This window comes from Triticum dicoccoides, chromosome 1B (genome assembly GCF_002162155.2).
Source record: "Triticum dicoccoides isolate Atlit2015 ecotype Zavitan chromosome 1B, WEW_v2.0, whole genome shotgun sequence".
NCBI lineage: Eukaryota > Viridiplantae > Streptophyta > Magnoliopsida > Poales > Poaceae > Triticum > Triticum dicoccoides.
This window is the reverse complement of record NC_041381.1, coordinates 519,403,196-519,427,110: the sequence shown is the minus strand read 5'-3', so window position 1 is coordinate 519,427,110 and position 23,915 is coordinate 519,403,196. Positions and strand designations below refer to the sequence as shown.

Here is a 23,915-nt window from a genome sequence, read left to right as displayed (position 1 = left end):
AGATGGTACTGAGGAATTGTGGCATAAAATTATCTCTACCCGTCTCTAGTCGAGCCATTAAATCTAGTTGATGTTCTATCGAAGGAATCTTCTTTTATCCAAGTCCGCTAGACCTCTGCTATTCCAAAATATCCCTTTCATTTTTCATCGCGAACTTTTCTTTTGCCTGACTCTCACACTTCTACGGACTGCCGATGTAGGATAAACCTTCCTCTTCCAGGATCGCTTTGGTTTATCCTGCATCGCCTCAGAGTCCTCACGACTCGAGGTAGTCTGACTAGTAACCTCTGGCTGCACAAGGGCCATATACCCCTTTGAAACCATATTCTCCTCCTCATTCTCTAGCATCAAAGTGGGAACACGATCCTCAAAAAGGCTCTGTAATGCTATGATCCCAAGACTATTAATCTCTGACTCATTCTTAGGTTTTACAACCGCGGTATTTCGAATTAATTATAATGCTCTATCCGCTTCTAAGTCTAACAAGTCATTTGCAATTTCATTTTCATTATTACCAAGAGATATCCCTAAGTTGCTGGCATTATTGATTATTTCAGGCTCTGAAAAATATAGAATGGAAAAACTTTTGTTTACTGACATACCTGTACTCACTTTGATGTCTCGAAGCTTAGCGACCCTCATAGCACGCCCCAACTGCAGGTCGTCCGCATCTGGTTGGGCCTGAACCCGGTGACTTACGTGCCTGTCACAAGATCGGGTCCTGAATCCTGCCATAAGCGATCAACTTCTCCATGGTGACCTCAGTCGGGGTTTGGGCCTCCTGCCATGTGCCCGACTAAAACTAATGGGGTGGGGGCCGGGCAAGATGCTCAGGCCCCACTAGCCTATCACCCCCACCACCAGCGGCGAAATGCTATCATCAGACCTCCCCTCCTCAGCTACTTGAGAGGACACCATATCACCGAGCGACAAAGACCGCACCCTCTGCCCACAAACTGAGCCACCTCTTGACTTGGGTGTTCCTCCACCCCACCCGACACGTCAGGGTTTCGACTCCCAATCACGTGAGTGAGTGCCGGAAGTGTCCCATGGCCATCCAAATCCTCAATCTCAATTTGGTCGCCCCAAAGCGACTTGGCACAGACGCCGCTTGGAAAGAGCCAAATCGAAGTGACGACATCGGTGTGGACGCAGGGGTTGTCCCCTTCTCTGTCGGTGCCCCCTTGGACTGGACAGATGGTCTCATAGATCTCAGAGGTTTATCATGTGCATCACAGGACCCATCAAGCCCTTGGCTCCCGTTCCCATCTCCGCCCTCATTCATATCCACATCTTTTAGCGCAGCTGGTTCATCGACATAAGGACGATCCTCTATCTCCACCTCAAGATCATATGTCATGCCCTCACAAGTTCATGGCATGAAATCTGGCACGTAGTCCACCTCTAGCACACTGACGAGGAATCTCGCAATACCATGCAAGCGTGTAAATGGCATGTCCACCTTCTCTGTTTTTCCTATCAGTGAACCTAGACTCCAAACAGTGAGAAAATCATTTAGCGGTGTCTCTGGTGCACCTGAGAGTCTGATCCAAACTTTTTTGAGTGGTATTCCCTTCGGCTCGGGTTTTTTACACTCAACAAACTCAAGAAGGCATTTGCTGCCAGTAACCTTACTGAACCCAAACTCCAGGAGCCGATCAAGATCCTCCCTCCCAAGAAATTCCAGGCGGTATACCTGATCCTCCACTCTGACCGATGCCCAGCAGAAAGAGTCTGAGACAAGCCTCCTGAGCTCCTTCGTTAGTGACCCTTGTGTGACCTTAACCAAACCAATCCAGGAGCTCTCCAAATGGGATACCTCTATAGCCGCATGCGGAGTCTAAAAATAACACAATTTTATTATTGCTGACTCCGTAAATCGTCACAACAGGTTTAGGAGCCGAGAGAAGCAGACATTCGTCCGAAGGGTGCCCCGGTTTCAGACACTTATCACACAGCTCAGTAGTGCAGTCAATCACAAAGTGCCCTGGCAAACCACATCTGTAGCAGGACATCTTTTCTTCCTTGCGATCCGCCTTGTTAGCCCTCACATTATCTGCTTTGTGGCTCCCCTTGTCGCTAGTCGTATCTCTATCACCTGCCGGCCGAGCAGCGGGTGTATGCTCTCGGAATAGATACGAATCTGCACTTGTCACTACCAGACCATCCTCTAGCTAAGGCTGGTCATAGTGGGAGTAACATAGGTAGTAACATAGATGCCACATAAGCAAAAATGATGATGTGGCAAGTAGTTAATGAGGAGAGAGGCAAATAGAGTAACATAATATGTTATCATCACATAGCGGTTTCCAATGCATAATGCGTCTACAAAGTAATAAATGAAGGCAACTATGTTACCACACCTATGACACTACCCACTATGAAGGTAGTAACATAGACTAGTAACATATGTATGTTACTAGTCTAAGTTACTCCCCACTATGACCAGTCTAACAAGTTATTCACTGTGAGTATATTATGCCTGAAAGTAACCCAAAGAAAGACCTTAAATTTCAACATAAATTTAATAAACCAAAGCTTATTATAAGGACAATCTACATGCACCTTAAACATATTATATAAAGATTTTACCGAGAAGTTACCAATATATATAAAGATAGAGATAAGCGTATGAAAGATAGAGACTGACATATCATAGGAGGATAATAAAATGTGCCAAAATATAAAACACATGAATCAAGGCAAAACCATTAATTGAGTTCCATAACACAGTGCATATCCTATTTATTGTATTTACTTACTATTGTCTATTAACTCCAATATATTTTTAGTTTTTCCCCGCATGATTATTTTCGTTTATATTTTGTCTAGATTTCTTTTAGTACTGCATTAAATCAAATAAATCGTCCTAAGATGGAATGCATTTGATGCAAAAGCAATGCATTATTATTACTAATCAAGTTTTATATTTTTTCAAACACTACCTGTACCTGTTCAATGTAAATATTGGCTCATGTTAGCACTCATGATAATCACGGTTTACATTCTGCTTTAGAATATTTTTTAAGCGTGAATATTGTATAGAAATTAGTCCTATGCTAGAGCGGTCGTTATAAATGTGGGTGGCGTGTGGTTCCCCTCCCACCCTCCTCACTGGACACCTAGCGAGAGAAGTGAGGCGGAGCCGGGGAGGCCGGGAGAAGAGGACGCCGCGGCCGCGAGGGGGGAGGAAGACCCGGCCGAGAGGCGGAGCTGCGGGATCCCGAGAAAGCCGCGGCGAAGTAACTGCACCCACTCTGCTACCAACTCTGCAGTTTCGGCCGCGGGCGGCCTGCCACTGCCAGATAGCAGCACAGTTAATTCCGCCGGCGCCTTGCAGCTTTACTCCCCCTCTCCGGCGACAGGTTGGTGCTGGCTGTTACTAGTAGTAATTTACTGGCGTGCATCCATATATAGCCACCGGCCGGTGCTTGTGCGATCCTCTGTTCCCTGCAGCCATTGCTTGCGTGTGTTTACATTGGGTCCCTTCTTGGTTTCAGCCGCGTGCGTGCGTAGCGTAGAGAGAAGCAAGGGAAGGAGGATGGTGCCGGGGGATCAGGCGGAGGAGTCCATCGTGGCCATGGCGGACGGCGGGCACGGCAGCGGCAAGGAGGGCGCGCGCGTGATGGACGGCGGCGAGGAGTCGGAGCGCGGGCACGGCGACGGCGGGTTCACCGTGAAGGACATGCTCTGGCACGGCGGATCCGTGTGGGACGCCTGGTTCAGCTGCGCCTCCAACCAGGTACGTATGTCCGTCGCATCCATCTTCTTCCCCGTCGCTCCGCAGCGAAAGGAGACCTCATCGTCGGCGGTCCGTCCGGATCGAATCCGCGTGCGTGCGTGCGTGGGTGCAGGTGGCGCAGGTGCTGCTGACGCTGCCCTACTCCTTCTCGCAGCTGGGGATGGCCTCCGGGCTGGTGCTGCAGGTGTTCTACGGCCTCATGGGCAGCTGGACCGCCTACCTCATCAGCGTCCTCTACGTGGAGTACCGCGCCCGCAAGGAGAGGGAGGGCGTCAGCTTCAAGAACCACGTCATCCAGGTCGGCCCGTCCATCCATCACTCCACTCCACTCCACTCGGCTCCGCTCCGCCTCAGTCAGTTTTTCAGTTTCCATCTTTCGTCCCCGGCTTTCCTGCATACGTTTCCAGTCTCTAGTCTGCACCGGAACTGGATCCCTCCGTCCCCTCTGGATGATCGTGATGCTCTGGAGTAGGGGACGAAAAGGCGCTTTGCATGCTGGGTGGACTTGACCAGTTCCTTATCGCTGAAGCAAAACCGCAATGGCATAAGCATGAATGCATTATGCATGCATGCATGCACCCATCCGTATCGTATCCATCCTCACATCAAACTCGAATGTGCTAGTCCCTGAATTCTTATGTTTCCTAGGAGTACTGAATTGAATTGATTGCTTTTCTCTCTTGCTGTGATACAGTGGTTCGAGGTTCTGGACGGGCTGCTGGGCCCGTACTGGAAGGCGGCCGGGCTGGCCTTCAACTGCACCTTCCTGCTCTTCGGCTCCGTCATCCAGCTCATCGCCTGCGCAAGGTTGTTCATCCCTCTGCATTTCACATACGTACATCAAGTGCTTTCCTATACCATGTATGTGTGGAAGATGAACCGAACTGACCCGTGGAAATTAAACGTCCTACGGGCTATGGCAGTAACATCTACTACATCAACGACCGGTTGGACAAGCGGACGTGGACCTACATCTTCGGGGCCTGCTGCGCCACCACCGTCTTCATCCCCTCCTTCCACAACTACCGACTCTGGTCCTTCCTCGGCCTCGGCATGACCACCTACACCGCCTGGTACCTCACCATCGCCGCCGCCGTGCACGGCCAGGTCCCCGGCGCCAAGCACTCGGGCCCCAAAAGCCTGATGCTCTACTTCACGGGCGCCACCAATATCCTCTACACCTTCGGCGGCCACGCCGTCACCGTGTAAGTACTACAAACAACCTACCTGCCTACGGTTGCTGAATTTGTGCACCACAGACACCAAATCGTCTGCACTTTCACCTGGTGCAGCTTTTGCATAGTGCTGCGCTAGGGAGGTCGTGGATAGAGTTGAAAACTGAATTTCTAGTGCTGATTGTCTCCATTGCATCGTTCGTTGGTCCCCCACCTCCTGGCCAACTTGGTTCACAATTGGTACCAATCCTGATGAGTTAAAAATGGTTCATGGTTCGTGGAAAACCAGCTGTCGTAGCTTCTTACCGTCGGTAGGCACTAAAGCCAGCTGCTAGTAGGTGATCAACACTTACAGTCCTACTCGATCAGTGCCCTCTGCTAGGCACTATGAATTTCAATACTCCTCATAAGCAAAACTTTATTCCCCCATCCTTCATTCCCTAGCTCATCCCCATTCTTAATATATGACTGCTCGATCCATGATGATCCTTGTGTCGCGACTAATGATTATGGCCAACGCGATCGAGGAATAATCGGTGCCGGTATGTGCGGTGTTCAAACTCACAGTTGTTAATTGGAGAGGCCTTTGTCTTAAGAAATTCGGCTGCGTTTTCTTTTTCGGTGATAGAAATGCTCTTTCCAGTCTAGGGATTAGATGATGTGGACGGGCTTCCATTTCGCTAGTGCGGAGTTCACATCAAGTAAAACCCAATCGGTCCTCGTGCGGGCCATCGCTTGTCTATAATTCCGAGTCTATTAGTAGCAACTAGCAACCTTTGGTTAGTGGAGACAAAGGCGCCACAATGGCCTACTTTGGGTATTCCATCCAAAATCCTTCTGTTTGAGTGCTTGACGAATGACAATGGCCCTTCTCGTTTGCCATTCCTTGCTAGAAGCTATTCAAGGATGCATTTGGCCTTGATAATAGCCTTGAAAACTGGGTGAGAGTTGAAAGTCGGGCGAGATTCCTCACGTCCCCATCCTCCTAAATGTCCTCCTGACTAGGAGAAGCACCGCTTTTCATTCCATCAACCGTAAAGCATATAGGTGTACGTAGTACGCTAATTCCAAAGGGTTTATATTCTCATTATGTGTGTTTTTTTCTCTCGAAAAGATTCTATTCTCTATGTAACTGCTTGCCGTTATGATAAGATGATCAGTTTATTTTTCTTTTTGGTAATAATTAACTGATCGATCAGGCAATATGTTGCTTCCACGAAATTGTTCATGCACTGTAGTTGCTTATAGTCATTTTTTTGGAGAGAAGTTGCTAGTACTTGGAAGTTGGAACAGCCCAATATTTTTGTACATAGAAACTGACTTTGGCTGTGCGCATGCATGCATGCAGAGAGATCATGCACGCGATGTGGAAGCCGCGCAAGTTCAAGTACATCTACCTGGTGGCCACGCTGTACGTGTTCACGCTGACGCTGCCGTCGGCGTCGACCATGTACTGGGCGTTCGGCGACGCGCTGCTCACGCACTCCAACGCCTTCTCGCTGCTCCCAAAGTCCGGGTGGCGCGACGCGGCGGTGATCCTCATGCTCATCCACCAGTTCATCACCTTCGGCTTCGCGTGCACCCCGCTCTACTTCGTGTGGGAGAAGGCCATCGGCATGCACCACACCGGCAGCGTCCTCAGGCGCGCGCTCGCGCGGCTCCCCCTCGTCCTCCCCATCTGGTTCCTCGCCATCATCTTCCCCTTCTTCGGGCCCATCAACTCCGCCGTCGGCGCGCTCCTTGTCAGCTTCACCGTCTACATCATCCCCGCCGTCGCCCACATGCTCACCTACCGCTCCGCCCACGCCAGATCGGTAAGCTTGCTTGTCTTTGTCCACGTCCATTAGCGCGCGCCGTGTCGGTCGGTATTACATGCTCTTGTTTGACGTGGTGTTTCTTAACAGAATGCGGCGGAGAAGCCGCCGGCGTTCCTGCCGAGCTGGAGCGGGATGTTCGTGGTGAACGCGTTCGTGGTGGCGTGGGTGCTGGTGGTCGGGTTCGGGCTCGGCGGCTGGGCGAGCGTGTCCAACTTCGTCAAGCAGATAGACACCTTCGGGCTCTTCGCCAAGTGCTACCAGTGTCCCCCGAGGGCACACCTCCCGGCAGCGGGGTCGCCCCTGTCAGCGCCGGCGCGCCACTAGCGCACGCCATCAAGCTGACCGTGGCAATGTGCCAGCCGGACAGAAGAAGCTCCGGTCGATCCGTGCACTAGAGTACCTTTCATTTGTTGCTAGTTACTGATCGCCTTGCGATATAGCACTACAAACCTTCTAGAGTGTTACTGCAGCTAGCATAGTAGAACAGCCCTGCGTGTTTGTCACTGGCTATCTTATATAAGTTTGGGAAAAAATGGTATCCTTTTGGAAGAGCTTGGGATCATTTCCGTGGATTTATGTTTGTACTTCTGAAAATGTAGATGGCTGATTTCCAAAAGTTCACGTAAGAGTACTCCCTCCGTGTGTAGTGTCAAAAACGCTCTTATACACTAATAGAAAACAGGGTTTTGGTCTGGGCCAGATCAGAGCTTTAAACCCGGTTCGAGCAACCAGGGAGCCGGCCGGGCCTCGGCAGACACTAGTCCCGGTTCGTCTGACCCCTTTAGTCCCGATTCCAGACACGAACCGGGATTAAAGATCCGATTTTTTGTCTAAAAGAACCACATATCGAACACAATTGACAGAAAAGACCATCCCTAAGTCACATTGTCAAAACAGACCAGCTGGGCAGGCGCGGCAGGCGACACACCACAGGCCCCGGCGGCTAGTGGCCTGCCACAGGATTCTGCGAACGCAGCGGACGCGCGACGGAATGGAGCACTGTGCAGATGGCCCTGCCCTGGGTGGCGGCAGTACTGTAGCTAATAATAATTGGGCGTATTTACTAGCAGTACATGCATGGATTCCCTTGAATTCGATGCGTGCATGCAGCGCAGAAATAGTATTCTCTCTCCCTTGATTATTAGCACCCACTTGCCTCTTGCATGCATGCATGCAACGCGTGCACAACGATGCATCTCGCGTGGAGAAGCCGCAGTCCAAAGAAGTATACAGTCTTTCACAATGTTGCCGCCACACCCGTAGGCGGCTGGGCCCACTTGCACAGCCTCCTTCCCGTCCCGTTCGCTAAATCCTGTGGCAGGCCACTTGCCGCCTGGGCATGTGGCGGCAGGGGCTGCCGCCTTCGGGCGTGGCGGCAGGCGCCACGTGTCAGCTGCCGCGCCTGCCCAGCTGGTCTGTTTTGGCAATGTGACTTAGGGGTGGTCTTTTCTATTAATTGTGTTCGGCAAATGGTCCTTTTTGACAAAAAATCTAAAGATCCTCGCTCCTAGCGCAGCCCCTTTAGTCCCGGTTGGTGGCTAGAACCGGAACTAAAGTGATGCCTATATATATGCTCGCCCCTGTCCGCTCACTCCTATGTTTTTTGGCCGGCCGATATGTGGGAGGTGTGTGCTGCTCTGCTCTCACCTCCTATGCACATTAGGTGTTCGATGAAATGTCCGAGCCACACTTAAGTTTTCTCCTCTCCAAACTCGACCTCCAAACTCCATTTTTTCCCAAGATTTGTCTAGGTTTGACGGTCCGTCCCATCCCCGTCCTCGCCGCCGTCGATCGCCCGTGCCGATCTCGTCGCCGGCACCACCGTGGCGAGCCTCTTGTTCTTATCTTTTTTTAAAGGAAAACATTCTTACTTGTATGATTTAGTCAGCTACTTGTATAATTTTCTTACTTTTATTATTGTTTGTTATTATATAGTGCCATGGTTTTGGTATCTGCCCCCGTCGGCTCTCGTTCCGTCTATGATTTGGATGTGGTATATTATCTTTTATAACTATTTGTTTCATTTAGTGTTTATGATAATTATGCCGACCAACGTGACATATATGTTTTTATCTAGGAGGTATGTGAACCGGAAATTCCAACCGACCCTCTTGTCGGGACGTTAAATTTGGTTGAAAAAGAAAACAATTATTTGAAAGAAAAATTGAAAAGAATTAAAGAGGAGAAGATGAAATTGGAGTTGCATGTTGCCGACGTTGTCAATGATCACAGGATCCAGATGGATGAAATGCACTTGAAGATTAGAAAGATTAGGAAATATGCCATTGATAATGAGGCTTGGTATCATTATGTTGTTGGGTGAATTGTTACCTTAGTTGCGATTTTGATCGCATTTGTTGTTGCATTTAAATGTTTTACATAATTGTATGTTAGTACCAATGTATGTTTTAATTAGCTGCTCTAGAGAGGTGTATGTTGTTCTCTGAGAACTATGTTGAACTTTATGTATTTATTTTTTCAGTAATAATATTTGATCACGACTGTGCTTTGGTTTTAATGTGATGATGAACTTGTATTAATTTGGTCACTTCTCTATTCATGATGTTCTGTAATGGTTTTTGATACACTTAATTATATAATGTACGCAGATGAACCGACAGTGGATGTATGGTGATTGACGCACCTCCGACTACATTGAGGGCCTGCATAAATTTCTCGAGGTGGCTGAGGCAAACAAGCAAAATGGTTTTATGTATTGTCTATGGGAATACGAATGATCACTCGTCCTTGAAAACCCTTCACCTCCACCTACTTGAGAACGGTTTCATGCCACACTATAATGTTTGAACCAAGCACGGAGAAAGAAGGGTTATGATGGAAGACAATGAAGAAGAAGAGAATGATGACAACTATCCTATGTTCCCAGAATACGGTGATACTGCAATGGGGGAAGTTGAATATCAACAGTCACCAGACGATGTGCCCAATGATGATCTTCACCGGGTCATTGTTGATGCACAGGGAGAATGCAAAAGTGAAAGGGAGAAATTGAAGTTCGATCGCATGTTAGAGGATAAAAAAAAGGGTTGTACCTAAATTGCGAAGATGGCAACACAAAGCTCGGTACCACTCTGGAATTGCTGCAATGGAAGGTAGAGAATGGTTTATCTGATAAGGGATTTGGGAAGCTACGGAAAATAATGAAAAAAAGCTTTCAAAGGATAACGAATTGTCTGACAGTACGTACGAAGCAAAGAAGGTTTTTTCCCTCTAGGATTAAAGATGCAGAAGATACATGCATCCCCTAATGATTGCGTCCTCTACCGCAGTGAGGAGTACGAGAATTTGAACGCATGCCCGGTATGTGGTGCATTGCAGTATAAGATCAGACGAGATGACCCTGGTGATGTTGAGGGCGAGTGCCCTAAGAAGAGGGTTCCTGCCAAGGTGATGTGGTATGATCCTATAATACCATGGTTGAAACGTCTGTTCAGAATGATGACACAAAGAAGACCGCAAGAAAGGTGGGAAGTTGAGAGTACCCGCTGACGGGTCGCAGTGGAGAAAAATCAAGAGAAAGTGGTGGGACTTTATAGATAACGCAAGGAATGTACGGTTTGGTTCAAGTGCACATGGCATTAATCCTTTTGGGGTGCACAATAACAATCATTGCACCTGGCTCGTCACTCCATGAAGAAGCAACATTGTCTATCCCACCATGGTCATCGCCCACAAAGGACTTGCCTCACTAGGGTAGATCTTAACGAAGTAGGCAATCTCCTTGCCCTTACAAACTCCTTGGTTTAACTCCACAATCTTGTCAGAGGCTCCCAAGTGACACCTAACCAATCTAGGAGACACCACTCTCCCAAAGGTAATAGATGGTGCGTTGTTGATGAACTCCTTGCTCTTGTGCTTCAAATGATAGTCTCCCCAACACTCAACTCACTCTCATAGGATTGGATTTGGTTGAAAGATGATTTGAGTGGAAAGCAACTTGGGGAAGACTAGAGATCAAGATTCATATGGTAGGAATGGAATATCTTGGTCTCAACACATGAGTAGGTGGCTCTCTCTCAGAAAATGGATAGTGGAAGTGTAAGCATAATCTGATGGCTTCCCCACAAATGAGGAGAGGGTGGAGGGGTATATATAGCCTCCACACAGAATCTAACCGTTACACACATTACACAAAACTCGGTTGGACCGGATCAGAAATCTCGGTCGGACTGATTCAGTTCATATGTGACCGTTAGACAATTTCGGTGGGACCGACATGCATATCGGTAGGACCGATATTATTAGGGTTAGGGCATAACGTAATCTTGGTTGGACTGATTACTCAAACTCGGTTGGACGGACTTTGGTAATAAGAAAACCAGAGAGTTGGTCAGGCAAACTCAGTGGGACCGATTCGCTCGTCTCGGTGGGACTGAAGCATTACGAAAAGGAAACACAGAGTTTGCATTGCAGACTCGGTGGGACCAACTGCTCATTTTGGTTAGACCAAAATGTTACAAAGGGAAACACAGAGTTTGCAATCCCATCTTGGTGAGACCGATATCCCAATCCGTGAAACCGAAAAGACTAGGGTTTCTGGTAGTGGCTATGTCAAATGAACTCGGTGGCGCCGGATAGATCAAATCGGTGGGGCCGAGTTTGACTTTAGGTTTGGGACATATGTGGATATGAGAAAGTGGTTGAGGGCTTTGGAGCATATCACTAAGCATTTTGAGCAAGCAAGCCATTAAGCAACACCTTATCCCCTTTTAATAGTATGTTGGCTTTCCTATAGACTCAATGTGATCTTGGATCACTGAAATAGAAAATGTAGAGTCCCGAGCTTTGAAGCTTGAGCCAATCTTTTGTCCTTAGCATTTTGAGGGGTCCACAATCTTTATCCGTGCCATGCAAATCATTGAACTTTCCTGAAATATTTATCTTGAAATAGCATTAGTTCAATGAGCTATTGTAAATCATTACCAAAACCACCCAGGGATAGTTGCACTTTAAGTCTCCCCCCTTTTGGTAATTGATGACAACATATAGATCAAAGCTTCGATAAGAGATAATAAGATTGAAATACATCGTCACTTTGAGAAGTATGTACCAAGCAAGAGCTCCCCCTAAATTTGTGCATTATTTAAAAATTTGCTTTGGACTGCAAATGCACAATGTGTTAGGATCATGGGTAACTCTTCCATGTCACATACATCTTAGTGGAGTGCTCAAAATGATAATAATTGAAAACATGCACTCATCACCAAGCAAAGTGAATGACCATAAATAGATATGAAGGATAATATCATTCAAGCACACATTAAGGGTAGCATATGATCAAACACATGATCATCCAAGTATCTCACATAAGACATAGTGTATCTAGCAAACACACAATAAAGTTCAAGCAAATAAAGCAAAGAGAGACCAAAAAAGCAACACACTCTCTCTCGAAGACTATGATCTATACATATTTCTCCCCCTTTGGCAACAAGTTACCAAAAAGTGATTAATATGCATAGTGTTATGCGTCTCTTAAGCTTGGTCTCCATGAGGTGGCGTAGAGATGACTCCAAGGACGAAAGCTTCTGTAGATGTAGCTGCAGCTAGTGGAGCTGAAGCTGGAGCTGGTGGCACTACAGTTGTGGCTGCTGGTACAGATGTAGTAGCTCTTGTGTCTAGAACAGGCACTGCAGCAGACCTCTGACTCCTGTGCACTCTAGTGAAAGCATCTGTAGTAGACTTGCCCTTCTTCTCCTCCACTTTCTCCTGAAGTTGCTCAACCACTGACTGAATCTCAGTTACCTTGACATCAAGATCATAGAATTTCTACTCAATGATCCTCTCCAAGCTCTCCTGGTTTTAAGTTAGGGTGGCCAAGCCCTGCTCAATCCTCAAGGTGGATCTTGCTTGCTCTTCAAGAACACCTGATATGCCTCTTCAACAGTTGGCATCCTTGTAGCTTTCTCTGCCCTTGCCTTCTCTCTCTTCTCATGTGCTTGCACTAAGGAAGGATCTTTGTCATCCATAACAATAGTGTTTTCCTCAAAATCTGGATAGAGGGGTAGATGCTCTTTGTCCAACAGATATGTGACTCTGCCCATCTTGGAGTTGATAAGCACCTGAATATGTGGAGCATACCCACAATATCTCTTCTGATCTGCAGTTGTCCTCTTAATTGTCTCAACAATCAAACTCATCACTTTGAACTTTTGAGGGACATCAAATATATGCAACAAGTTGATGGAGTGTCTTCTTATCATTATGTGATCTCCTGATTTTGGCAAAAGAGTGTGCCTCATAACGCTATTGATAGTAGGCAGTCTTGACAGCAAGTGCTTCACTGAGCCAAACTTGTGAGTCTCAAGATCTTCATCTGGAATCTCCTTGTACATGCTGGCCATAGAGTTATGATCCTTCTTCTTCTTTGCATAGACATCTAAGTCATCCTCATGAGCTTTTGGAGCATTGATCAATTTGGCCCACTCATCAGCTGTGGATTGGTACCTAGTACCCTCAGACATCCATACAATCCTGCCATTTGGATAGAAGTGAGCAGTGGAGTAGAATTGCATGATGAGCTCATCATTCCATTTGGCAAGCTTCTGGCCAACAAACTAGTCAACTTCACAATCCTTGAAGCTATCAAGCACACCTGGGAAATGATCTTCATTTTCCTTGATATATGACCAACCAATCAATCTCATGTCACACACTATAGGCTTCTTGTCAAGCAAAACAGTTTCATAGAAGTCCTGATGTTCCTTAGTGTGAAACCTGTAGTCCACAGCAGTTCTCCTCCTTATAGCATATGGGTCAGACTGTCTCTAGAATCTCAGACCTGCATCCTTTCTGAGTTTCATGTCCTCTGCAACAGGATGTGCATCATTATGATCTGGAATCTTTGGCTTGAGCTTCCTTAGAACTTGAGCTTCAGCTTCTTCCTCTTCCACTTCAGGCACTGGGGCCTTGTTCTTTTCCTCAGCAGGTATATTCCTTGTACTCCTCTTGGGTGCAGTCTTTGGAGATGGAGCAGTAGCTTTGGGAGCAAGTTTGGGCTTAGGAGTAGCCCCTGACTTAATAGCATCTCCCATAAGCTTCTGAGCCTTAGAAGCTGGAGCAACATCCTATTCCTCTTCATTATCTGATCTCACCATTGTAGATCTTCCAAGAACTTTTGCATGAGTGGTTCTTGCCCTCTTCTTTTTCTTGTCATTTCCAACAACCTCTTCATTATCAGATTCTAATGTGAACTTCATGGTTTGTCCTATTGGAACTTTCCTTGGCTTTGACATTAGAACTCTTCTGGCTGGTGCCTTTCTGTTCATGCCTGGCTTTGTTGATGTAGTAGTGCCAAAATCTTTCTTCACTACCTTTTTCTTGGAAGTGGCCTCATCCTCAGCTGCAACATAGTCCTCATCCTATGAATCAGATGTTCTCTTCTTCCTTGTTCTAGTAGCTGCCTTGCGCAAGTTACTAGGTGTACTCCTGCTGCCCTCATCATAGATGCTGGAGGGACTAGTGCCCTCACTCAACTGTCATGGCTGCTCAGACCTGTTCTGGCTGTCACTCTGGTCAGACATCTTGCAGGCAACTGTCAGCAGACCCTATGAATAGGTTGTAGATGAGGTAGAGTAGATGAGAATCACAAAGTACAGAGGTTTTGCAAAACAAATTGAGTCAAAAACTTAGTTTTAGTTCTCTATAGAAGTGATCTCGGAGCTACCGAATTGACAAACTCGGTGAGACCGAAGCAACACTTGGAACCTAAACTGGTGAACTCAGTTGGGCCGAGTCACAGTTTGGTGGCACCGAGATTGCTAGGGTTTCACAAAATCCTGAACTCGGTCACACCGATTTGCACGTTTCGGTCAAACCGAAAAGCGCATGTGCAATGGCCTAAGCCGAATCAGTGAGACCGATTTATACAGTTCGATCGGTCCGAGATGAATTCTGCGGAGATCTATTCGATGTAACTCTTTTTGTGGTGTGTTTGTCGAGATCCGATGAATTGTGGGTTTATGATCAAGTTTATCTATGAGAAATATTTGAATCTCCTCTGAATTCTTTATGTATGATTGGTTATCTTTGCAAGTCTCTTTGAATTATCAGTTTGGTTTGGCCTACTAGATTGATCTTTCTTGCCATGGGAGAAGTGCTTAGCTTTGGGTTCAATCTTGCGGTGCTCGATCCCAGTGATAGTAGGGGAAACGACACGTATTGTATTGTTTCCATCGAGGATAAAAAGATGGGGTTTATATCATATTGCATGAGTTTATCCCTCTACATCATGTCATCTTTCTTAATGCGCTACTCTATTCTTCATGAACTTAATACTCTAGATGCAGGCAGGAGTCGGCGATGTGTGGAGTAATAGTAGTAGATGCAGGCAGGAGTCGGTCTACTTGTTTCGGACGTGATGCCTATATACATGATCATGCCTAGATAATCTCATAACTATGCACTTTTCTATCAATTGCTCGACAATAATTTATTCACCCACCGTAATAATTATGCTATCTTGAGAGAAGCCACTAGTGAAACCTATGCCCCCCGGGTCTATCTTTTATCATTCAAGTTTTCCATCTACTTTTATTTGCATCTTTTACTTTCCAATCTATATCATAAAATACCAAAAATATTTATCTTATCATATTATATCTATCAGATCTCACTTTCGCAAGTTTCCGTGAAGGGATTGACAACCCCTTTATCGCGTTGGTTGCGAGGTTCTTATTTGTTTGTGTAGGTGCGTGGGACTTTTGAGGAGCCTCCTACTGGATTGATACCTTGGTTCTCAAAAACTAAGGGAAATACTTACGCTACTGTGCTGCATCACCCTTTCCTCTTCAAGGAAAACCAACGCAAGCTCAAGAGGTAGCAGCACCGAGATTGCAGAATCGCAAGCGGTTGCTGCAACTCGATGTGACCGAAATGTTCAAATCGGTTGCACCGAGATGAAAACCTAGATCAACTTAGTGAACTCGGTGTGACCGAAATGGATTTCTCGGCCAGACTGAAATGCACAAAGAGGTTTTGGAAGTTTAAGTCTATGACAAATCGGGGACTCCGGGTGCTCCTCACACATAGTGGTTTGAATCTGACTTGATCAAACTTTGTGATGTAGCATGAATAGACTTTGAGATGAGAAAAGAATAGATAGCTAGAGAAGGTTCTTAGGCATTCTTGTCCATTCGCTTGGTCAAAGAAAAAGAAGCCAAACATACAAAACAAGAAGTGGATGTTCTCAAATGAGTAAAATATGCAAACGACATGCTCACACAATAAAATGGAAAATGAAATATGTGACAAAGCATGCACAACCACTTCTAGCATCTACCAAGCAATTGGCGATGACTAGGTCATCTATATATGAGTATGTTGACTTAGGAGTCAAATGAAAACATTTGATCATAGGTCATACTCATCGTTTAAGCACAAGTGGGGTTACCACTTTTACATAAAGCATTGTTGTGTTCACATCATTAGAGTTGCTTTAGCTCAATTCTTTAGAGTAAAGCTCCCCCCTAGATGTGAGATCCCCCCTTAAGAGGGATGAACTAAGCTTGGGTTTTGTCGATGATGACTTCATGTAGGTGTTGAAGAAGTGGATGCTCAATGTTGTTGTAGATCATTTGGAGCAGTCCATCAGAGTGAGTTGCACTTTCAATACCTACACGTGTTAGTCCCACAAGGAACAAACAAGGATATCCATAGACATAGAGTGATGCATACACAAGATGATGTCCATGAAAGCATTCGGTTACCTTGTCCCTTGTCTTACTTACAAGAGGGTTTGTAACTCCTTGAACTAGTGCAAGATGTGGAAGTAGATTGCACTTGTCCTTGCCAGACTGATATGAGTGAAGAATGTTGGCAGAGTCACCCTCAAGAACTCTCTAATTATTCTTCTTCGGGATCCGCATCATATTGATGGGAATTATTGGGGTAGTAGTGGAACTTGATGAAGTAGAACTTGATGAAGTCTTGGGAACCCACTTGACCAAGGCCTTGGGAGCTTCTTCAAATGCATCAATCTCCTTTTGAAGCTTGTCCTTGCCTTTTTGCTTGTGGTCTTGTGGTGGAAGATCATCTTGAGCTTGTGTCCCTTGGAAAGAAGTAGGATCATACTTCTCTTGTTGGGGAACAAACTTCGTCTTGGGGTATTGATCTTCTTCCCACTCAACTCCATTGGCATTGAACTTTCGTTCAAAACCAACACCTTGAGTCTTCCGGTGCCTTCCTTGCTTGTGTACAATTTCTTCAAATTGCTTACTACCGGCAAGACTTTTGTAGACACCCTTCTCTATAATTCCCTTCAATAGACTATTTTCTTGCTCAAGTGTAACTTCGCTAAGAGAATCATTAGTGGAATCAAGAGAACTACTAGAAGCAACAACATTGGATTTAACATGATTGTTACTACTAGAAGAAGAATCTTTCTTACTTTTGTTGCTAGATTTTACTTGAGGCATATAAGTAGATAAGAGTAAATGCTTGGCAATGTAAGAAGAACTTTTCTTGCGAAGATCATCATTGACTGCCTTTAAAAACACATGCTCTTGCTCAAGGTTGAGCTTTTCAAAGCGTAACTTCTCATGAGTCTTTAAAAGTTCTCGATGATCTTCCAAGGTAGTTTCATGAGCTAACTTAAGAGTGTTTAGTTCTTTAGTTAGGCGCTCAATCTTCTCCTTATCATTGTCATTCATTTTATCTTGATTAGCATAATTAATTGACGTTTCATCATAGTATTCATCACTAGAGTTGTCAACAAGTAAATCATCATCTAGCAATAAATCATCTTCATCACTATTGAAATCAACATACTCGGGGTGTGATACCTTTGGGCCTTTAGCCATGAAACATCATCCAATTCCTCCATTTGGTGAGTCAAATATGTCGTAGGAGTTAGTTGACACAAGTGCTAGACCGGCAACACCTTCATATTGAGTATGTTCGGAGTCGGAGTGATAGCTTCTCTCGGAGTGATGGTCAGAATCGGACCTGAATACCCATTCACCAACATGAGCTTGATGTCCTTGCTTTGTGTAGCTCTTTGATGATTTGTCCTTCCTTTCTGAATCCTTGCTTCTCTGGGAGGTTCTTCATTCATAGTGATCGTCTCTACTTCTCCTCTCTCTTGGTGGTGATTCATCTCTTCTACTTCTCCTTTTGGGTGAATCTTCTCTCCTTTTGTAAGGAGCCGTACACTCATTGGAATAGTGTTCGGGTCTTCCACAATTGTAACAATTACGTTCACGACTCGAAGATCTTTTGTCATTGTAGGACCTTGACTTGGAGCTTCTTTCCTTGCTTCTACTCTTGTAGAACTTGTTGAAATTTTTCACCATTAGGCTCAATTCCTCATTGATGGTTTGTTTCTCACTTGATGATGTAGGAGCATCACATGAGGCTTTGTAGGCACCACTTGACTTGTTGTGAAGCTCTTCCTTATCCTTGAGTGACATCTCATGAGCAACAATTCTTCCAATGACTTCCGTTGGCTTGAGGTCTTTGTAGTTGGGCATCATTTGGATCAATGTGCACATGGTATCATATTTTCCATCCAAGGCTCTTAGGATCTTCTTGATGATGAATTTTTCGGTCATCTCTTCACTCCCTAAGCCGACAATCTCATTTGTGATGAGAGCAAGCCCAGAGTACATTTCAGCGACACCTTCATCATCCTTCATTTTGAACTTGTCAAGTTGAATTTGAAGCACATCCAATTTGGATTCCTTGACGGAGTCAGTACCTTCGTGCATATTAATCAAAGTATCCCAAATTTCCTTTGCATTCTCAAGACAGCCGATTTTGCTGAATTCTTCAGGGCATAATCCACTGAATAGGATATCACAAGCTTGAGCATTGTATTACAACATCTTCAAATCTTCCGCGGTAGCTTCACGGTTTGGTTCTCTCCCATCAAAGAATTCACCTTGCAAGCCAATACACACAATAGCCCAAACAGCGAGGTTATGTCCAAGAATATGCATTTTCATCTTATGCTTCCAACTAGCAAAATTAGTACCATCAAAGTAAGGACCTCTACGGTGGTAATTTCCCTCGCTAGATGCTATACTCTCCTAGGTTGTGAAAACAAGGCTATGATCACCAAAAACTATGGAAATCAAGGCAAATGGATACCAAAGCTCTAATACCAATTGTAGGATCGAAAGTATGTCTAGAGGGGGGTGATTAGACTACTTGACTAAATAAAACTTAACCTTTTCCCAATTTTAGTTCTTGGCAGATTTTAACAACTTAGCACAAGTCAAGCAATCTTAAGACAATTCAAGCAAGCATGCAATGAGTATATAAGCAGCGAAAAGTAAAGCATGCAACTTGCAAGACTGTAAAGGTAGGGGTTTGAAGAGTGCAAACGCAATAGGAGACACAAATGTTTTTGTCGTCGTTCCGATTGGTGGTGCTATCGTACATCCACGTTGATGGAGACTTCAACCCACGAAGGGTAACGGCTACGTGAGTCCACGGAGGGCTCCACCCATGAAGGGTCCACGAAGAATCAACCTTGTCTATCCCACCATGGCCATCGCCCACGATGGACTTGCCTCACTAGGGTAGATCTTCACGAAGTAGGCGATCTCCTTGCCCTTACAAACTCCTTGGTTCAACTCCACAATCTTGTCGGAGGCTCCCAAGTGACACCTAACCAATCTAGGAGACACCACTCTCCAAAAGGTAATAGATGGTGTGTTGTTGATGAACTCCTTGCTCTTGTTCTTCAAATGATAGTCTCCCCAACACTCAACTCACTGTCATAGGATTGGATTTGGTGGAAAGCTGATTTGGGCGGAAAGCAACTTGGGGTAGGCTAGAGATCAAGATTCATATGGTAGGAATGGAATATCTTGGTCTCAACACACGAGTAGGTGTCTCTCTCTCAAAAAATGGATAGTGGAAGTGTAAGCATAATCTGATGGCTTCCCCCACAAATGAGGATAGGGTGGAGGGGTATATATAGCCTCGACACAAAATCTAACCGTTACACACATTACACTGTAAGTGCATCTAGTGCCCCTTAGTGATTTTGGTGTATTGAAGACTTATAGGTTAAGGGACTAATGTGTTTATGAGTGTACACAGGTCTATAAGTCTATGAGGAGTTTCATATTTACAGATAAAGTCGACCCCTAAAAATGAATATCTTCGACTGAAGATTTTGGTATTCCTGAAGACTTTCATGAAGACTTTGAAAGTGAAGGAATTGGTGTGTCCGTGAAGACTTGATATTCATGTGAGGAATATGAAGCTTGAAGACTTTCATTTTCATAGTTTTTTCTCTCTTTCTTGAGTCATAGAAAACACCGTACTGTTAAAGGGGGTCGAGGAAATACTAAGGAAAATTTTCCATGTGATGCTCAACTCAAAATCCTAAACCTACCAACCCCTTCGAGTGAAGCCTTTGGAAATCTCATACAGTTCAGTCATTTCTTCAGTGACAGAGACGAAGTTCTTCTAGTCACTGAGGAATTTGTTCTGACTGAGGAGTTAGGAATTCGCCAGTGCGGATTGCCTACAAAGTGAGGAACATGATAGCCCTGAGGAATTTGAGAGTCAAATTTCCGAACATTGATGTGTTGCGCGCCAGCTGTCCCAAAATATCTTATCCACCTAACGGTCATATCATTGAAGGGCATTTATGTCTTATCATGTCGGGCTGCTCCCTAGGCTATAAATAGCCGCCCCCTACAACCACTAGCTGGTTGGCTGCTCTGAGAGAAACTGACACTTGTCATTTGAGAGCACCCCATCCTCCGAGGACTTTGAGCAAAAACCATCGAGTGAGGAAAAACCCAAACCCAAACACCTACAAACCCAAAGTGATTGAGCATCACTGAAGGGATTGATCCTGCGTGGATCCGATGCTTGTTACCTTTGAAGACTGTGCTTCTTCCAGATGGTTAGGCGTCATGGTCTAGTGCATCCAAGAGGAATTGTGGATCGCTGAGTGACTGAGTTCGTGAAGGTTTGGAAGTCGCCTGAAGACTTACCACGAGTGATTGGACGAGGTTTGGGTGACCTTAGTTCAAGGAGAATACGGTGAGGACTTGGTGTCCTGAGCTGCGTGCTCAGCGACTGGGTGTCCGGGACTGTGTGTCCTCAAGTTTAAATACTCAGCCGCTCCAACCAGACGTACAAATGAGACAACAGTTGGAACTGGTCTACCAAATCATTGTCTTCACCAACCTTACTGGTTCTATTTCCTCAACTCTTTCATTTCCTCATTACTGTGTTGAGTGATTGTTCATATCTGTGTTTGAAGACTTTGACTAAAGACTTTCTCAATTTCCTCAGTTCAATTTCTTCAGTCTATTTGTCTTCATCTTGTGTTATCCTATGATTACGCTTTCTGTACTCTGTGCTTGTCTTCATTTCATCATGATGACCATGCCTGTATTCTGTTATGCTTACTTCTGAGTACTTATTCCACTGCTAGTAGTTCTTCGCTAAGGAATTTCCTCACCGGCAAATTCCTCAGTGAAGAATTCATAAAAATCGCCTATTCACCCCCCCTCTAGTCGATATAACGCACTTTCAATTGGTATCAGAGCAAGGTACTCCCTTGTTCTGTATGATTTTGGTTTAACCACCTGGAGTTTTAGTTATGTCGACTGTAGGATTGAGGAATGTTTCCTGCCCCATCTTTGACGGTCATGAGTATCCTCGGTGGAAGGCCATGATGAAAAAGCGACTCATGGTTATGGACAGCGAACTGTGGACCATCACCGAGGTCGGTCTTACCGATTTATGCAAGATGGCTGAGGCTGATGACATTTGCATGTATACTCTACTTAACCTCATAGCGAAGGATGTCATCTACTCAAGTCTGTCCCGAAATCAATTCAGGAACGTCATGCATCTCAATCACGCGAAGCTAATCTGGGACCATCTCTCTAAGGTCTATGATGGACATCTTACTCGTCATGATCCTTGGTTTGAGGATTACAAGGAATCTCTCAAAGAGATGACATTCGAACCAGAATCATCATCGTCCAACCCCTGCCTTATGGCAAACAGTGCTAAGGTAACCGAATGCTATCTATCCGAGTCTAGTGATGATGAATCTGGCGATGAATTTGGACCTAGCTATGTTAAACTTGCTTCCCTTGACACTAAACAACAAAGAGCTTTGGAAAAAGTTCAATACATGCTAAATAAGAGTGATGATATGTTGGGTGAAGAAATGGATTAGTCAAAAGCCTTGGCTAAAAGTCTTCAGGGACTCCATTCCAAGTTTGACGACCTTCAAGGTCATCATAACACTCTCTTATCTGATCACGAGAAGCTTTCTCTTGAACTTCTTCAAAGAAAGCAAGATCTTGAGAAGGTAAGAGTGAGTTATGAAGATCTTCAGAAGGAGCGCGATTCATTGCTAGCTCAACAAATCAGCGCTTCACAGGAAGAATTTGTTCCTCCATGCTTAAAGTGCATTAAACGTGAATCTGCTAATTCTTCACCTGATTGTTCAAATGCTTCAACTGTTACAAATTCTTCACCTGTCTCTGCTATCACTAATTCCTCATCTGAGGACATTGCTAGTACTACTAATGATGCAGGGCTGAAGGAATTGTACACGACAGGCATGTACAAAAGCCTCAAAGGGCATCAGATTCTTTGTGATGTGCTCAAAAAGCAGATCCTCAATAGAAACCCTAGGAAAGAGGGTATTACCTTTGAGAGGAAACTCAATGCTGATGGAACATATTGGAAGCCTGAGCAGTACCCCAAAACCTCATGGGTTGCTGCAAAGGGACCTCCAGTTGATCCATCTTACTTATCTGGCTTTACATGTGAATCTCCTCATTCTTCTAATGAGTCATTTGACTCCAACTATAAACTGTTCAAAAATCAGAATGGTGAAGTATTTGCTAGATATGTTGGCACTAACTGCAGGAACGGTTCTCCTATGAAGAAAATTTGGGTTCCCAAGAAGTACCTTGAAAGTCTTCAGGTGAATGTCCTCATGACACCACCTGTGAAGAATAGGAACCCTAGATCAAAGTCTTCATATGAACCAAATTCTTCATATGGATCCAAGTCCTCATACGGACCAAATTCCTCACGTGGATCAAATTCCTCAAAAGGATCAAAGTCCTCATATGATTATCATCATGCTAACAACTCTGTTTCGCAGGGTAGAGCTAAGGGCTATGAATATGTGCATTATTCTTCAAACCAATATGTTCATAAGTCCTCGAAGAATTTTTCTGCTTATTCATATGCTTACCCTAACCCCTCTTATGTGAAACGAAATGGATTGGCTTCTATGCCGCCATTCTCATATGGAGCTCGTAGAGTGATGAATTCTTTGCCACCCCTTCAGATGTGGGTGGTGAAGAAAAAGAACTAATCTCTTATGCAGGGTCAGGTCTCCAGATGTGCTTTAACGTCTGAAGAATTTACTGGGGGCCTGACAAAAATGCCTGAAAGGACGCAGGCGAATCATGATGAATGAACTTTCATTTCACACGTCCTCACACTGCTTATCTGTGCTATTGCTTAATGAAATTGAAGTGATGAATTTGACGTCATATTCTTCACTAATGAAGTATATGAGTTCGTAAGATGCACTAATTCATCTGCAGGATGATTAGCCCAAAGCAAACGAGTGGGTCCTCGATTGTGGATGTAAAAATCACATGAATGGTGACAAGAACCTATTTATGGATGCTCCTTTATCACCATCATCTGAAGCATATCATCTTCGCTGACAAAGGCAAAAGTCAGGTATTGGGTCTAGGTAAGGTTGCGATCTCAAAGGATCGACACATGGATAAAGTCATGCTTGTCGAGTCCTTAGGATACAACCTCATGTCTGTCTCAATGCTTTGTGATCTCGATATGGTTGTTGTCTTTGGAAGATATCGTTGTGTTGTGATCATGGAAGCCGACCATTCCAAAGTCTTTGAAGGCTTTAGGAGAGGAGATCTGTATATTGTTGATTTCTCTATCGGACCACAACCAGCCGTGTGTTTACTTGCAAAAACTTTAGAAGGCTGGCTATGGCATCGACGACTTGGTCACGCTGGCATGAGGAATCTGAACACGCTTGCGAAGAAGAAGCATGTCATTGGCATTGAGAATGTCAAATTCCTCAAGGATCACTTATGCGGAGCTTGTGAAGCTGGAAAGATGACAAAGGCCAAGCATCCAGCGAAGACTATCATGACCACCACTCGACCATTTGAATTGCTT

At 45.0% G+C, this 23,915-nt stretch overlaps 1 protein-coding gene across 1 annotated transcript; it reads left to right on the top strand.

The window, feature by feature from the left end:
• The first annotated feature begins 3,121 nt into the window (after positions 1-3,121).
• On the top strand, positions 3,122-7,283 carry LOC119346231 (auxin transporter-like protein 2). Its single transcript, XM_037615826.1, has 7 exons — positions 3,122-3,365; positions 3,501-3,742; positions 3,855-4,040; positions 4,437-4,549; positions 4,666-4,947; positions 6,266-6,731; positions 6,822-7,283. Exons 2-7 carry the CDS (start codon positions 3,542-3,544, stop codon positions 7,056-7,058), a joined length of 1,485 nt encoding a protein of 494 aa, XP_037471723.1. The 5' UTR covers positions 3,122-3,365; positions 3,501-3,541; the 3' UTR covers positions 7,059-7,283.
• The last annotated feature ends 16,632 nt before the right edge of the window (positions 7,284-23,915 follow it).

Coding starts and splice junctions, on each gene's coding strand:
- LOC119346231 (XM_037615826.1), top strand. CDS start 3,542: ATGGTGCCGGGGGATCAGGCGGAGGAGTCCATCGTGGCCATGGCGGAC. Junction 4,041..4,436: donor TCAAGAACCACGTCATCCAG/GTCGGCCCGTCC, acceptor GCTGTGATACAG/TGGTTCGAGGTTCTGGACGG. Junction 4,948..6,265: donor GGCGGCCACGCCGTCACCGT/GTAAGTACTACA, acceptor GCATGCATGCAG/AGAGATCATGCACGCGATGT.